Source organism: Phyllobates terribilis, unplaced genomic scaffold (assembly GCF_046119375.1).
Source record: "Phyllobates terribilis strain yellow unplaced genomic scaffold, ASM4611937v1 Scaffold_11__3_contigs__length_659146591, whole genome shotgun sequence".
Classification (NCBI taxonomy): Eukaryota; Metazoa; Chordata; class Amphibia; order Anura; family Dendrobatidae; genus Phyllobates; species Phyllobates terribilis.
The window spans coordinates 434,585,379-434,602,328 of NW_027362771.1; the positions used below are offsets into that span (position 1 = coordinate 434,585,379).

Here is a 16,950-nt window from a genome sequence, read left to right on the forward strand (position 1 = left end):
GTTCAACACAGAGGGAAGAGGGAAAGGGAGCCCAGACACTAGGGAAAGGGGGAAGTTGAGACCTCCTAGTCTGGTCTAGCGTCACCCTGTCTCAACTACCGTCCCTATATTGCCTCTTCAGCATTCACCGCACGCGTGCCTTGCCCTGACTTTCCCTGGCATATGGCTAAGGCTAGGGATGGGAGGAGATGAGCACTAGTCAATCTCCACTAAACTCTATAGACAACAAGGGTAGACAAACAGGGGGAGAATGATTAGCTTTAGACGACTCCATACAAATGCGAACTTGGCCTGAAGCTCCAGAGAGGACAAAGTACTGCTCTTGCTAAAGCTTTCACAAGTAGAAATGAATATAGCGTATAGTGTATATATACACCCAGGCCAGGGAGCTAATTACCAGAGGGAGGTAGCCGCTAGGTCCTAGAGACAGCCTCTCATCTAAGAAGGTGTCTGTAATGCCAAACGTAGAGATCTCCTGCAACCAACTGCAGGGCGACTGTCTGTCACCATTAACACACCCGTGACAGGTGGCTTCTGCTTGGAGGTCACTTACTATTTTATACACAGAAGTATAAAAAAAGGGGCTGATAAAAAAGACACTTTAGGAAAAACAAGTCTAAAAAAGACGCTGGCATCCAGAAGATGTTGTGTGCACATACATTTCAAACTAAAAGGAACATGTTTAGTAATTAATGACACAGGAACCAGTAGACTAGAGATTTCATTGAATTCTCTGTGAATTTTCCAGGCCTGATCTATGCAGAGGTCATTGTGCAGGGTGGGGGAACTATTACCTATTGTGGATGGTGGATTCTGTGGTATCCATAAATAGGGATGATATTTCATTGTAATCCTGCCTGTCATGATATTGAGATGACTACTGAAAGCGGAGCAGGAAGCATCAGCTTATTGTGAGGTTCAGAGGACAGAATGAAAATAGCAAGATATTCATAGCTTTGTTTTTTTTTTAATATAGTTTGTGACTAAAAAAGCAAAGATTTAAAAATGTAATAAAAATTATTTGCAGCAAGTTAAAATTTGGGCCCTCATATAAACCTAAGACAAAGTAGAGACCGCAAACATCAACTGGTGGGTCATAGGTTGTTACAGGCTTCCTTGACGCCAGGTTACAGTTATATGAAAAAGTTTGAGCACCCCTATTAATCTTAAGCTTAATGTTTTATAAAAATTGGTGTTTTTGCAACAGCTATTTCAGTTTGATATATGTAATAACTGTTGGACACAGTAATGTTTCTGCCTTGAAATGAGGTTTATTGTACTAACAGAAAATGTGCAATCTGCATTCAAACAAAATTTGACAGGTGCATAAGTATGGGCACCTCACCAGAAAAGTGACATTAATATTTAGTAGATCCTCCTTTTGCAAAAATAACAGCCTCTAGTCGCTTCCTGTAGCTTTTAATGATTTCCTGGATGAAGGTATTTTTGACCATTCCTCTTTACAAAACAATTCCAGTTCAGTTAAGTTTGATGGTCGCCGAGCATGGACAGCCCTCTTCAAATGATCCCACAGATGTTCAATGATATTCAGGTCTGGGGACTGGGATGGCCATTCCAGAACATTGTAATTGTTCCTCTGCATGAATGCCTGAGTAGATTTGGAGCCGTGTTTTGGATCATTGTCTTGCTGAAAGATCCATCCCCTGCGTAACTTCAACTTTGTCACTGTTTCTTGAACATTATTGTCAAGAATTTGCTGATACTGAGTGGAATCCATGAATCCCTCAACTTTAACAAGATTCCCGGTGCCGGCATTGGCCACACAGCCCCAAAGCATGATGGAACCTCCACCAAATTTTACTGTGGGTAGCAAGTATTTTTCTTGGAATGCTGTGTTTTTTTGCCACCATGCCTTTTTGTATGACCAAACAACTCAATCTTGGTTTCATCAGTCCACAGGACCTTCTTCCAAAAAGAAATTGGCTTCTCCAAATGTGCTTTTGCATACCTCAGCCGACTCTGTTTGTGGCGTGCTTGCAGAAACGGCTTCTTTCGCATCACTCTCCCATACAGCTTCTCCTTGTGCAAAGTGCGTTGTATAGTTGACCGATGCACAGTGACACCATCTGCAGCAAGTTGATGCTGCAGCTCTCTGGAGGAGGTCTGAGGATTGTCCTTGACTGATCTCACCATTCTTCTTCTCTGCCTTTCTGATGTTTTTCTTGGCCTGCCACTTCTGGCCTTAACAAGAACTGTCCCTGTGTTGTTCCATTTCCTTACTATGTTCCTCACAGTGGAAACTGACAGGTTAAATCTCTGAGACAGCTTTTTGTATCCTTCCCCTGAACAACTATGTTCAATAATCTTTGTTTTCAGATCATTTGACAGTTGTTTTGAGGAGCCCATGATGCCACTCTTCAGAGGAGATTCAAACAGGAGAACAACTTGCAAGTGGCCACTTTAAGTAGCTTTTCTCATGATTGCATACACCTGGCTATGAAGTTCAAAGCTCAATGAGGTTACAAAACCAAAAAAAGTGCTTTAGTAAGTCAGTAAAAAGTAGGTAGGAGTATTTAAAACAAGAAAATTATAAGGGTGCCCATACTTATGCACCTGTCAAATTTTGTTTGAATGCAGATTGCACATTTTCTGATAGTACAATAAACCTCATTTCAAGGCAGAAACATTACTGTGTCCAACAGTTATTACATATATCAAACTGAAATAGCTGTTGCAAAAACACCAATTTTGATAAAACATTAAGCTTAAGATTAATAGGGGTGCCCAAACTTTTTCATATAACTGTATGTAATTAGAAGCCAAACTTCTTCTGCATACTGTTTATTAACCCATAATTATTGCATTATTAGCTGCAGCAAACAGTACATGATTGTGTATGGTAGAACAGACCTGGGCATCTTTTCCCTTGAATGTACATTCCTTCTTTTTACTGTCTTCTGCTTTCCATGTTAACTGAAAAATGAACAAAGAACCATTGCATTACTATAAGAGACAAGGTGGATGACCACTTTTGAACGACAAAGAAAAGAAGCGCCTACCATTGATGAAGATGTAAAACTTGCACTGTTCAGGGAGAATAGGGCTTCCCTGGCCCCCACGTATAAGGTGCTGCCATCTTTACTGAGTAGTAGGGTTGTGTACTTGCTGACTCCTTCAGCCTCAAACCTCTTTACAATCCTCTCTTGAGAATCTACAGGACAAAGAATATGTCTATGTTAGTCCAGTGCTTTATACCATGGTAATTTACAACATACACTAATAAACAAATGTGATTTCAAGTGAACATTACATATTTTTGGATTTAGACAGGTTCTCAGCTTTTATCAAACATTTGGACAAGGAATACAAGCAGTAATATAGACACTTCACTAATTTGTGGTTGGCATCACCAACACACAGATGTAGTATTTGGACTGGCATAGTACGTTACCCCTACACAATAACACGCCTGTCATGGAAGCTTTCAAGGGTTAAAATTTCAGATTTATGGACATTTGTCACTAGAGAGTCTTATGCCCATTGCCCAGACATCTTGATAGCTGTCAGATGAACACTTCCTTGACCGGCAATTATCTCTTCTCATTCGGCAGAGAGTACACAATGGTGTGGGGGTTAGGCTTTTGTGCAACACCTCTGTCAGTGACCTATCCCCGAGTGAACAAAAATTGAGGGGTATTTAAATAAAAAATAAAAAAAATCCTGATCTTACGTTTCTACCATCATTTGTCGAGGGAGAGTTGAAAGACCTCCACACACATTAGATGTTTGGTGGGTTTGGCTGAGGATAATCAATGTATATTGAAGCCATTTATTTGTGTGCACCTGAAAGCACTTGTGAGCACTTGGCTCCTAGGAATATGAAGGAGTAACTATAACATGTCTGTGTTTGCAGTACGTGTGGCATCCGTTTTTTTTCATGGATGCCACATGTACCCATTATAACCTATGCTGCTGTGTACACGTCCATGATTTTATACGGACCGTCAGTGTAAACCACAAGGAGACATGACCATTTTTTACTGGCCGCACAGATGACAATGACCAATACAAGTCTATGGATCCGTGAAAAACACGTACAGCACAAGGATGGCATCTGTGTACAGTCCGTGTGCTGTACGTGTTTAACATTGTAAAGTATAGGAGAAGCTTTGTAATTTCTTTTTCTTTTGCCATACTGGAAAAACACTGATGACACACTGATCCAAAACACTGATGACACCGGTACTGTTATTTCCAGTAATGATTTTATACAGACATGTGAATGGCCCCAAGATCTCTATCATATAACAATTCTGCAAAATTATGAATTGCATTAACTACATGTGATATGTGGCTAGCAGGGGATAATGTAATAACTGTTTTTTATGGGGTTTTTTAGTGATGTATGTCATTTGAGTATTTTGCATTGAAAACAAACTGATATTACCACCTAGTATTAGTACAGGTTCAGAGTCATGCACTTTAGGGAAAGTTCATGTGGCCTCAGTGACAACCATGAATAAAAGGATTGAGATGAGAATTCATAAAAAAAAGAGAAATAAGGGAAGAAAACTGCACAGCAGAAAACAAGGTGAATAAAGGGGGAAACTGAGTTTTCGTTCCCTTCACTCCAACCTATTGATCCCAATGGGGGAGGTATTCAGCACTGAGTGGCATAGAATAAACTGTGTCCTTTGAATAGTTTTCAAGTTCATTAATAACCATGAGGAGATCACTATTCCCTTGTGCAACTAACCAACTTCATGCTTCCTATGGCAAGCTCCATAGCACATACTCCATGTGCTGCCAGATGCAGATCTTTGGCTCAGAAACATGATCTCAATATGTTGAACAGCAGGACTGTGCTCTCCTCCAAAGCTGGAAACACAAACCTTATGGAGTATTCTGATCAGTTTATTACCTGCGTGACGGATGAGATATATTACGGACATGTATGATAGCACCATACAGAATGGTTTCATGGTAGTGGTAGTAATCATTAATAGTGCAAATAAAATCATTTTGTTGGGTTATGGGGCAAAATATTGTACCAAGTCATGCCTGGGGCAATACAATAGAGCTATGGGATGTAAGTACATCAGCCCGTGACAATAAACCACCTGCAGAAACTCGAATACTCTTCACTAGAAGATGAATGTGCCAAGTTGACAAGAGTAATGAAGAGCAAGGCTTGGAAGAAATCGTTCTGCTCAATACCCGGGCCTCCTGTGAGGCGCGATCCACAAATGTAGCCTGACCTTTGTCATCTTTCATGCCGTGTTTTACAACATTAGACAGCATTCTGTTATTAGTGTTCATTAGCTTGTCTGAGCAGCCTTAACATTTTCCAGTTGTGGCTTGTCAGAAGAAATAAAGAAGTTCACGTGTTACTTGTAGCATTGTGCACTGCGGGCATACGCCATGGTGGTGGCAGTGGTGGGAAATTTTTGAAAACTGGGAAAAATAAAATGAATACTGGTGGAACAGAGCCTGTGTGAACCGAGGTACATTCCTGAAAATACTCTACTTGCGCTGGGCTGATATCTCACCATACCTACCGTGATATGGTACCACCTGACTTACACTAATGGCACGACCAACTACAGATCATTGCAGAACCTTGTCCTGTACAGTCACAAGCAGATTATACCTGTGCGGCCTCTTGTGCCGGACCCTTGAAATTATCATTTATGCCATTCCTAGAATTTGTACTATATATGAAATATTGTATCAGATCTATGCAGAGCTGGGCAAACACCAGGAATCTGCTACTTGCTACAACCTGCAGTAACCCTCGCTCCACGACATTGCTGCACAACCAGCTCTACCCTCGCCTACTGTATCCTCACCCATCCCTTGTAGATTGTGAGCCCTCGTGGGCAGGGTCCTCTCTCCTCCTGGACTAGTCACTGACTCGTTTTGTTAAGATTATTGTGTTTGTGCTATGTATATCCCTTTTTCACATGTAAAGCGCCATGGAATAAATGGCGCTTTAATAATAATAAATAATAATAATACTTAACTTGTTTAGAGATTTGCTGCTAGGGCCAAATTATTTTTTTTTTTATTGTTTATGGAACATCAAATATGAAGCTGGTTTCTCAGCTGTACAGTAATTTACCTCTCCAGGATGTTTGCATAAAGCACTTTACTGTTGGCCATAGTCCCACAAGCCAGTATGGGCATTACCCAGCATGTCTACAAACTATTTTCTTGTTGCCTATATAATACCAACATATTTGCAGCATTGTACAGAGATTCACTTTAGTTCCTGTTCCAATGGGGCTCACAATCTCATTTCCATATCTTACACACACACAAGGTCCAATTTAACTGGAAAGCAGAAACAGCCATTAAAGAAAGGGTGTCTGCATGCAGAGCCCTCCACCGATTACAGAAACTAAAGGTCCCCATACACATTTGATAGCTGTCGTCTGTATTTCCCGACTCTCACATACACAGGAGCGATCAGCAGAGTGCTCCTTGGTTCTTTTTGAGAGAGACACTGCCAGACTCCTCTGGCAGCGGCTTATTTCACTGCCAAACATACATAAGGATTCAGCATTGAAATTTACCAGGCTGGATCCTTCTCTTCCCCGAAGTTATTTTTTGGGGGAAGAGTCGGAAGGCTCCCATGCACATTAGCCAGTTGGCTGTTACTGGCGGGTTCGAAAGTCTTTGGTCCAATGTTTATGGTGACCCTTAGGCTATGATCGTCCCTCCTCAGAGAAGCAGCATCTGCTGCATACAGACTCAAAAATGTGAACAATTAGTAACCTATTCTATCTAGGCCGAAGAGGCACAGCGTTCAGTTGGATGCTTGTGACTAAATTTGGTGCAAATCAATTTGTACGACCTAATGCATTGGCCATGTCAATAATCTGTGACCGTTGGATGGAAGCTGTGAGAACCGCCGCTTACCTGGCAGTATTAGTGGCTCTTCTTTTGATTAGCCAGCCTGGTGCAACGTCATCTTTGCTATGTGGCGCATATGTGACGTTGTGTCAGGCCGGCTAATCTAAAGAAGAGTAGTGGATGCTGTCACGTAAGAGGTGGTTCTCACGGCTCCCACCCAGAGGACACAGGCCTTTCAGTTCAACAAATGGTGGGAGTCTCTGTACACGACTTCAACAACTTGACATTTTACTGACAAACTTTTTATGAAACGGCAATTCCTCTTTAAGCTTTGATTTTGGAGTGTGGGAGATAACTGGACTTCCAGGTGAATATTCACACAAACTTGTTTTGGTGTTAATACACCTTTAAGATTAGTTTGATGATCACATAAGACCTCTGTTCATCAGCGAGGTAATACAAGAATCACTTACAATTAGGAATGTTCCAAAAGTTATCATTAATGATTTTAGGATTGTCTTGTAGGATACAATAGAGAATAACTTATTTGAAGAACCCACTAATTATAAGTGATACCATCAAAACATACTTTCTAAAGACAATATTTATTTACCGGTGTCCACACAAACATATTATTGTTATGCAGAAAGTTACTTATCAAGACGATCTTGTAAACGCTACGGGACATCATAACTGGGCAGCTTGTATAATGAATTGAGCTGCTGCCATGTTGTGTCAAGGTCTTCCTTCTATTTCCTCTTTACTAACAGTCTTTTACTGGGCCATCTGCTGAACAAGTGTGAAGAACATTTCTTCTGAATACAGATGAATTAGAAGAAGCAAACAACAGTTGTGGTTATAGCTGGAAAAGCAACACAGGAAACTATTGTACCTCATTATTGATTCAGCCATAAAAATATTCTCAGGCCAAACGGCTCGGAATTATTCCGATTTTGTAAAACATCTGCAATCATACACACAGTTATGTTCTACAAAAATAGATTTAATGAAGCTTTATCCAATGTTGATATATAAAATTGCCATAATGAGAGCCGACAGATGCATGACTGATTGTAGATTCATTATACTTTTATCCAATATAATACAAACACTTCCATCCATGCACAGTTAAATGGCTGCCAGATGCAGAAAGAGAAAAAACACACCCGTTTTATGACATTAACGGATGATCCCACTATATAATTCTAGTCATGAAAGACAATTGGGCCCAAAAAATCTAGCACAACACATTTTGACAGATTGTCTATTATCCATTAACTAATGGCCAATAATTAAAATAAACAATTCATATTGTCATTTTTCATTCTATATTAATCTCCTGTCTCCAGTCAGCTTTAGTCTAAATGGCCATCAAAATCACTAGAGTGCCATGATCTAAAGAGCCACTCTATGTGCATAGAACATAATATGCATAGGCATTACTACTGAAAATCTCAGTTTTCATTACTTTTGCCCAATCAAAAATAATGTAAAGGATTGTGGCTATTTAAAATACCTAGGTATGCTCACGGCACTTCCTAAATAATCCTACAGTTTACATATGAAAGGCATGGGGGCTAAACATGTTTTCCAACTTTAAGGGATTGTCTCAAGATCATTATTCAGTAGCACACTGCTCCACAGCCTCCTGACTTCCTACTTACCAGCTGGTGGTGCGCTCCTGATTATTGACAGTTCGAACCAGAGGTACAGTTGAACCGTTGGCCAAATTGTGCATGCTCCAATGCTTTGCCTCTGCTGCATCGAAGGAGTGCAGGGGCACTGAAGCTGACTGAATCCAGTGATGTGGCCAGCTTCAGAGCAGCGCCTGCAAGCTTTAAAGTAAAGAGCTTGCAAGTGCTGCACTCCTTGCCCAGTAGAATACTTAGTTCTTAGCTGACAGTTAACATGAAGAGGTATTGCCATCAGTGAAGAACTAAAAAGAACGTGATACTGAAACCTGTAATAATAAAATGGAGGAGTTGATAATAGTTGATAGTTTAGCGCCAAGAGGCTGAGTGCAGGTGGTCTATGTACCGTGTCTGAAAAAATGTCCTTATGAGGTTGACAGTGGGCTGAAGGCCAGAAAAAAAAATGTAAGGTCTTAATAATTTAAGTTAGCACCATCCTGGCAGAAGTTAACCTATATTAGTTTACAGCATAAAGAAAGTTATGTTCTAGAAAACTCAAGTATTCTGCACCACCGGGAGTTGTAACCAACCATATTGCTAGTTTAGTGTGCAAGTTTGGTGCCACTGTTGTCTGAAAAATGATGAGTCTCCTCTTTAGCCCATAGATTCCCCAACTTTTCCTTACATGAAATACCCTTGTTAACAATTTTACACCCATAGGTGTTTTCTTTTCATGCGTTTTGCCACAAAAAGTTTGGGGTAAAAAAAACCTGATGACAGGTTCTCTTTATGGCCCCCATACACATTAGATTAAAATATGTTACTGGTTGAATGATTGTTTAATTTACAATCTTAATGTCAATACATCCTTAAACATTTTAGTCCATTGTGTCAATTATAGCCGTGCAACCTGGCAATCCATGTTCATTGTCACTGGGTGGCTCACAAAACATCTTTCTGGGAATATTCTTTCAACGATACATCATTCATGGGGTACAGTTTTCCGTTGAACGATTATTTCCAGAAAGATTGCTCGTCCTGTGATGCTGAGTCACTTCTCACGAGCAAGCCATGAGGCGGGGAAATCAAGGAGACCGAGGTCAAAAGCCAGGATGGTACGTCAAGGACAAAGGGATAAGACAAACGGATAGTCGCAGGCAAAGACCGGGCTCAGGTAACTGAAGTTAAAGTGTGTCAAAGACAAAAGGGGCAATACAAACGAGTAGTCAAAAGGCAAATCCAAGGTCCGGCAACAAAGATCAGAAAATCAGATCACAGAGTACAGAGCAACACACCACTGAGCAAGGTTACAACTGGCAATTGTCTAACCATAGCTAGCCAGCTAAATAGCCAGGTAATAATCCTGAATGGGTGACAACTGGAGGAAACCCCATAGGCCCAGCCAGATAGTATTATGAACGGCAGCCCAGCGGTCCTGGCAGCCCAGCATGCTCCTGCAATAATGACATAGGGCGGCTGAGCTGTCACTCACAGCATACTTAGGACACCGTGAGTGGTGGAATTGTGACACGTCCATCTTTCAGTGGAAAGAAATCAATCGCTGACCGATTTTAAATAATAATGGTCTGTGATCAGTCGGCTAAATCGATCGTTCACACTTACGTTTTTACCTGATGAATATGGCTTTTGGTTGAAATCTTTTCTTCAACTTTAATCCGAATGTGAATGGGGAGGACTAAGCAATCAAATGTCTACAATGGCGTTTATTTTCCACAATAAATCATGATTTGCAGGCTCGACGACTCAGCCGTGTATTAGGTGGGAAAGGAGCTCATTGCAAGAAAAAAAATTATAGCAGTGATCCAATAACTTATCCTTCAGCTGCGAAGACTAAGAAAATGGGATTTAAATCTATGTAATGTTCATTATTTCTTGGCCATTTTCCTAATCACAGTTGAGCGCTCAATTAACCGGGATAGTCCGATGATTTTCACTTCTATAAATATTCAGCAAGCTTTGTTCCACAGATTCCCCATACCTATCAGTCCACCGAGTCTCCCAAACCCTGATTGTTCAGCACCATGCAGAGCCTCATTCACAGCAGTTTACTGTAGTGCCAATCTTGAAAATTTACCAGCCCGCAGGGATTCAGCTTTCTATGAAAGAGATGTGTTACTCTTTGATGCTCTACAGAGTTTAACGAAATGTAATTTACAAACCGTGAAAATCCTTTCCTGTCCTGGCGTCAAGGGACAAAACCTTACTGCCTTACCGATTTGCCGTGCCCTTTCAAGAAGCCGATAGAATATTCACAATATACAGTGAGAGTAATGTTTCTTTTTAATTTTGTTTTTGACATCATGAACTTCACTAATATTAGGCCAAACAAAGGCTCTAACAATTTATATACATCTATGCGCATACAATGTAAAACTTGGCCTCCACTCCCACTTTAAAGGTAACGTGTCATCAGAAAAAGACCTATTGTTTAAAATCAGATTTTCTGTAAAAAGTTATTTTTTAAATCTTCATATATTTTGTTTCAATTTTACATATGACTATTCATTCACAAGACAAGTCATCCTGTATAGATGACTTTTTAGCAGTCTCATTATCATAACGGACAGGATGACAATGACAGATAACACATCAGTAATACAGTGGGATGTCATAGCTTGTTCTTCCTCCCTCCACATTGACCTGTAATCAGATCAGATCATACCGACACTGATGAAGTGCCCTGCCAGGTCCACAGAACATAACTCTTCAACTGCATATGAGTTAAAATGCTGATTTCTTGGTAATGCAACAACAGATAGAAGATACAAAAGTATCAATGGATTTAGCTTTCAAACGCCTTCATGCCCATATATGTGGCTTTTGGGTGCCTGATCTTACCGATAAAGACCCTTTAAATCATTCCTGACTGACTTACTGTAATACAGTGAATAAGCTGTAATCACTCCCCCTGCATATTGACTGACAGCCTGCTCTGCACACACATGCTGTGCACACACTTGGCAGATCAGGCTGTAAAATCAAAGTTTAGGGGCGTGATTACAGCGATCTCACTGTATAGTAAGCGTGACTGTAAAGCTGTGTGCACATGTTGCATTTTTGCTGCATTTTTTCATTGCAGATTTGTCACAAAACCTGAAGGATTTCCTGTTGCCAGCAAAGTGAGTGAGAATCCTGAAGTCTCGTGCACACTTTGTTTATTTGTGACTTGCAGATTTGGTACAGGTTTAAATTAGCAATATGTCAATGCTTTCAATGTTTTTGCTGCAGATTTAACCCATACTAATGAGTGGCGGGAAATTGGGGCCAAAAACGCAAGTAAAAAACGCAGCAAAAATGCACGTATTTGCAGCTGCGTTATTCCTGCCAAGAGATTCATATATTTCTGCACCAAATACTTAATGTGTGCACATACCCTAACACCCCCCCTTGCACTGTACCGATGACTATAAGTAAGGGGCTACAGGGAGAATAAAACTTAATTTCCTCCCTGTAGCCACTGTTCTCGTAATTCAGCCAGCCATGATTTAAACTGTATTTACCTGCAGATTACCATTATATCTAAAGGTAAATAGCGTTTTTTGGAGGTGATAGGTTCCATATATATCAGACACGCAAACACACACGCACACAACTATTCCACAAAAGCAAACCATTTGGTGCTGAAGATAAAGATGCTCTCCAAATTTACATCCCTGATACCAGCTGCATGGTTTTCTGGATAACTGGCTTTACAAATAATCCAACCAGGCTATGTATCTGTGCAGACTCTCAGCAACAATCCCTGTGTGTAATAATTAACTTTCAGACTGATTAACACATGCATCATCAGCTGTAAAGATTAGGCTATATACCATAAAAGCATAAGAGCAAAGTGCATTTGCTTTGCTCCACAGAGCATGTAAGAGAAAGATGAGGAAGTCTCTGCACGTCTCCTAAAACAAGACAGATCGGGCATCCAGTCTGCCACTACTCATCTACTGTATATGACAAAGCATCTAACCTAATATAAAAAATATCTATAGGTAAAAGTCCTTAAACAAAAAAAAGTTATTTAGTTGCTTCTTATTTACACACTATATGGATAAAAGTATTTCTGCACCTGCTCATTACACCTACAGGAGATTTTATGGCATCCCAGTCTAAATCCATAGGCATTAATGTGGCGTTGATCCCCCCCCCTTTGCAGTTCTGATATCTTCCACTCTCCTGGGAAAGTTTCTACAAGATTTTGGAGTGTGTTTATGGGAATTTTTTCCCATTCATCCATGATCGTATTTACGAGTTCAGACATGATGATGTTGGACGAGAGGGCCTGGCTCACAATCTCTGTTCTAGTTCATGCTAAAGGTGTTCAATGCGGTTGAGGTCTGGGCTCTGTGGAGGCCCATCAAGATCTTCCCCACCAAACTCACCAAACCATGGCTTTATGGAGCTTGCTTTGTGCACTGGTGCATAATCATGTTGGAACAGAAAGGACTTTCCCCAAATTGTTCCTACAAAGTTGTAAGCTACAATTCTACAAAATATCTTGGTATGCTGAAGCATTAAAGGAGTTGTCCGGCCTTAGGCTACTAGTCTGCAGTCACTCCATGTGACTGCAGACTTGTGAATCCTCACACGTGTGCGCTGTGAGGATTCTGTGGTGCTGGCTCTGGGAGCGTGACTGCAAGTAAGTGATTTACATACATGAGGTCAGGTGCTGACTAGATGGGTGAGGCTTCGCTCAATGCAAATGATCACCAACTCCAGGCCCTGGCACCGGAGAATCCTCACAGCGCACAGTGCGCACGTGTGAGGATTCACAAGTCTGCAGTCATATAGAGTGACTGCAGACTTAAAGGCCGACAACCTTTTTATTTCCCGAAAAACAACAGCTTTATCCCTCCACCCCAAACTTTACAGGTGGCACAATGGAGTCAGGCCGGTAATGTTCTCCTGGCATTCGCCAAATCCATACTCGTCCATCAGACTGCCAGGTAAAGACATGTGATACGTCTCTCCACAAAACCTCTGTCTCCTGCTCAAGAATACAGTGTCAGTGTGCTTTACACCATTCTATCCGACACTTAGCACTATACTTGGTCTGAGGAAAAAAAATTGCAGCATGTCGGATTTTGATCCAATTATTGGATCGCACTCGGCCACACAAGTCAATGAGTAAGTGGAAACCATCAGACTGCGCTCGGATGACAGTAAAGTGCAGTTCAATTTCCATGGACTGGCAGAATGAAGAAGATCGGCTCACACTACAACCACACAGTTTGATCAGTGTGTGATTTGCATAATTCATGCTCGTCAGCACCTTCCCTAACGTTATGAGGGCAGACACTTTGTAACTGAGTTGCGGTGGTTTCTAAATGCTTCCACTTATCATTTATACCAATCACAGTTGATGGATTATTTAGGAGGGAAGAAATTTCACAAATGGACTTGTTACATTAATGACTCCTATTACAGCACTGTGCAGGTATCAGTGAGCTCTTTAGAACAATCCATTCTTTCATAAATGTTAGTAAAGGCAGAGAGCATGGCGAGGGGCTGGAAATTACACACCGGTGGCAATGGGACTGAATGAAGAACCTGAATTCAATGATTAATACGTGTACTCAATACTTGGTCCATTTTAGTGTAAGTGTTAGAAATCTGAGTGCGTATAAGCAATCTTGCCATTTCCTAGTAGAAAGAAATGCACTGCACACTCTTATTTCAATGATCAAGCAAAATCCCGTGCCTTCATCATGTGCGCACCATCACGCATGCACCAAATTTTGTCTCAATTGTATGCCTAGTTTAGGTAAAACATGGTGATAGTGGCAGCCGTGCAGAGCGTATCCTGGAAGTACTTCACAATTCAGCAAAACATCGATTTTTACTAATCATGGTTTGTTTGTTTTTTTAATTCATTTTTTTTGCCAGCTAAAGTTTGAGTTTTGAACTTCACTCTCACAATGTAATATTCTGTCACTATCTACTTTCTTGAAGGTGGTTAATCCTAATTCTCCTAGCACAGAAGTATAATGTGAGCGCTATAATGGCTGCCAAAGCCAAAAATCCTTAATAAACTATGTTTGTCACTTCTGGGACTGACTAACCAGAAAACTATTTGATGGAAGTTGATGAGTTAGATGGAAAGAGCTGGAGAAGGTAAATAGCAATCATCCGTAAAATGGTCAGACGGAGTCGTTCTCTGTCATGTATGCCTAACTGCACAGTCTGCATTATACTCAGGATTACTCCACTATCTATGGGGCATCACCAAAATAACAGTTTGGACTGAACAGTTCAGCAAACAGCCTCTTCCAGTCAATGTAGTGGATGGCTAATACACGGGTCAGCAGAGGTCAGGCGTCCATTGAGATTCAGGCAAATGTGATTGTATCGCTAGGATAATTTTTCAGTATAAAGCCCACTTTTGTGCTATCAGACCATTAGTGTACTACAGCTTTTCAATACTATTTTGCTGCCAGGACATAACCTGCACTTTATACAATTGCCTTGGTATCACCGGCTCCACCGTCATATAACACTGGGTTACTGTATAACCTTCAGGGTCATTATCCAGCGTGTGAATAAATCACTATATAAACCTGCTACTCATATTCTGTGCCATTGATTTACTCATGTCACTACACACCAGCCAAGATTTTCTATGACTTTACTGGAAACAGATTAACTCACTGTTCATTAAATATGTGAAAGGGAAATCGCCGGTGCAGAAACATTGCTAAAAGGGAAACTGCACATCAACGGTCGGAACAAAACAAAGAGAGAAATGAGCTCTCGGAATATCAGGAACGCACCGAGATCCACAATCCTGGCACTGGAGCACTGACGCTACTGATCAATTTGTCAATATGACATAATGGAGAAATCAGTAAATATGTACAAAATCTTCCAAAATAGGTCTATATGGAATACAGATTTCTATTTCTAGCCCCTGACATTGCTATAAGGCCAAGGCCCCACTATCAATATTTAGTCAGTATTCGATCAGTATTTTTTCTCAGGAGTGGGAGCCAAAACCAGGTGAGGAACAATCAGAGAAAAGGTATAATAGAAACAAGTCACCAATTCTGCATTTATCACCCACTCCTGGTTTTGTCTCCCACTCCTGAAAAAAATACTGACCGAATACTGACCACATACTGTTAGTGGGGTCGTGGCCTTAGCCTTTCCGCACAGAGTTTTTCAAAGAGTTTTTGGAGCAGAGATTGAGAGGAAACTGTCCAAATCCTCCTCCAAATCTCCAAACTCCTCAAAGACTTGGAGTTTCTGCTTAGTTGCTATGTGCACATTGAGTTTTTCCGATGAATTTTTTTTAAGCAGAAACTGAATGGAAATTCTCCAAATCCTCCTCAAAAATTCGGAGGTTCTGTTCAAGTTTAAGCTCCGAAAACATTTCTGTGAACTTTGCCCTTTTAGGGTTTTTTTTGGCAAAGATTCTCGGTTCTTGAAGAATTTTGGGAAAGTTTTAAAGTTTTTCCTGATGCTTTTTAGCAGTCTTTTGATTGACAATGGAGAGGTTCAGACTTTTTTTTTCCACCAGGCATTTTTCAACACTTCTTCAGGTAAAAAAAATAACCTCAAGAAACTCCTCATAAGAAAATACATTTCCCATATAAATGAAAAGTTTTCCAAGAGTTTTTGAAGTTTTTTTTTTGGTGGTGGTGGGGGGGGGGGGGGGGGGGTTGGAGAGGATCCACTCCAAAAACTCCTCAAATAACTCTGAATGATCATAGCCTAAAATATATTTACAGGGAAATCTTATGTTTTGTGAAGTTTGTGGGAAGGAACTTGTAGCTCTTTTAAGCCTGTCCTTGATTTAATTGAATATGTATTTTATTCGTATTGCCCAGCTTGGCATCCCCTCTTTGTATTTTTGGCACAGCTTTCCTATCTAGGAGCCAAAAAAAAGCTTTGATCTTAAGACCCGTTAGAAGTAAAAAATAATAAAAGGGGGAGATTTGTGCGGCTTCCTATATATAGGGGGAAATTCAGGTTACAGGGGAACTATACATCTTTTGCTACAGTATAACCAAAATGATCTGTCACTGCTCCCTATATTGTAGTCATTAACAAACTTCTTTTACATTTGTTGTCAAAAGAAAAATTAGTTATGCAATACTGGATAGGCATGATGGAGGACGTGCGAAAATGTTTGAGGAAACCATTTAAGATGTGAAACAGCAGCTTCTGGCATCTCCACGTAAATTGTTGCACAGGCTTTCCCAGGAGATAGGCATGTCGTACTCCACATGTCAACGAGCGGCCAAGAAAGGTTCTATTTTCCCATACAGAGTCACTGTCGTTCAAGAATTAAAAAGCCCGATCAAGAGAAAAGAATTTGTTGTTGCCAGAATTTTTCCTTTGGAGCCATTTGAATAGTCGGGTGTAGGGTAACAAGACACGATCATTACAGGCACTCCAAGAGAACATACAGCGAGAAATTCAGGCTATGACCCCAGACTTCCTGCGGAATACATTCAACAATATGGAACGGCGCATGAAGGTGTACTTGGAT

At 40.6% G+C, this 16,950-nt stretch overlaps 1 protein-coding gene across 1 annotated transcript in view; it reads right to left on the reverse strand.

Moving 5' to 3' along the window:
- The window catches only part of SEMA4B (semaphorin 4B), a 382,400-nt gene that overhangs the window by 20,134 nt on the left and 345,316 nt on the right, over positions 1-16,950 (reverse strand). Inside the window, exons 4-5 of the mRNA XM_073653213.1 lie at positions 3,021-3,172; positions 2,872-2,934 (exon numbers count right to left, since the gene is read on the reverse strand). Coding sequence (XP_073509314.1) covers positions 2,872-2,934; positions 3,021-3,172 — 215 coding nt within the window. The remainder of the gene's footprint in view (positions 1-2,871; positions 2,935-3,020; positions 3,173-16,950) is intronic.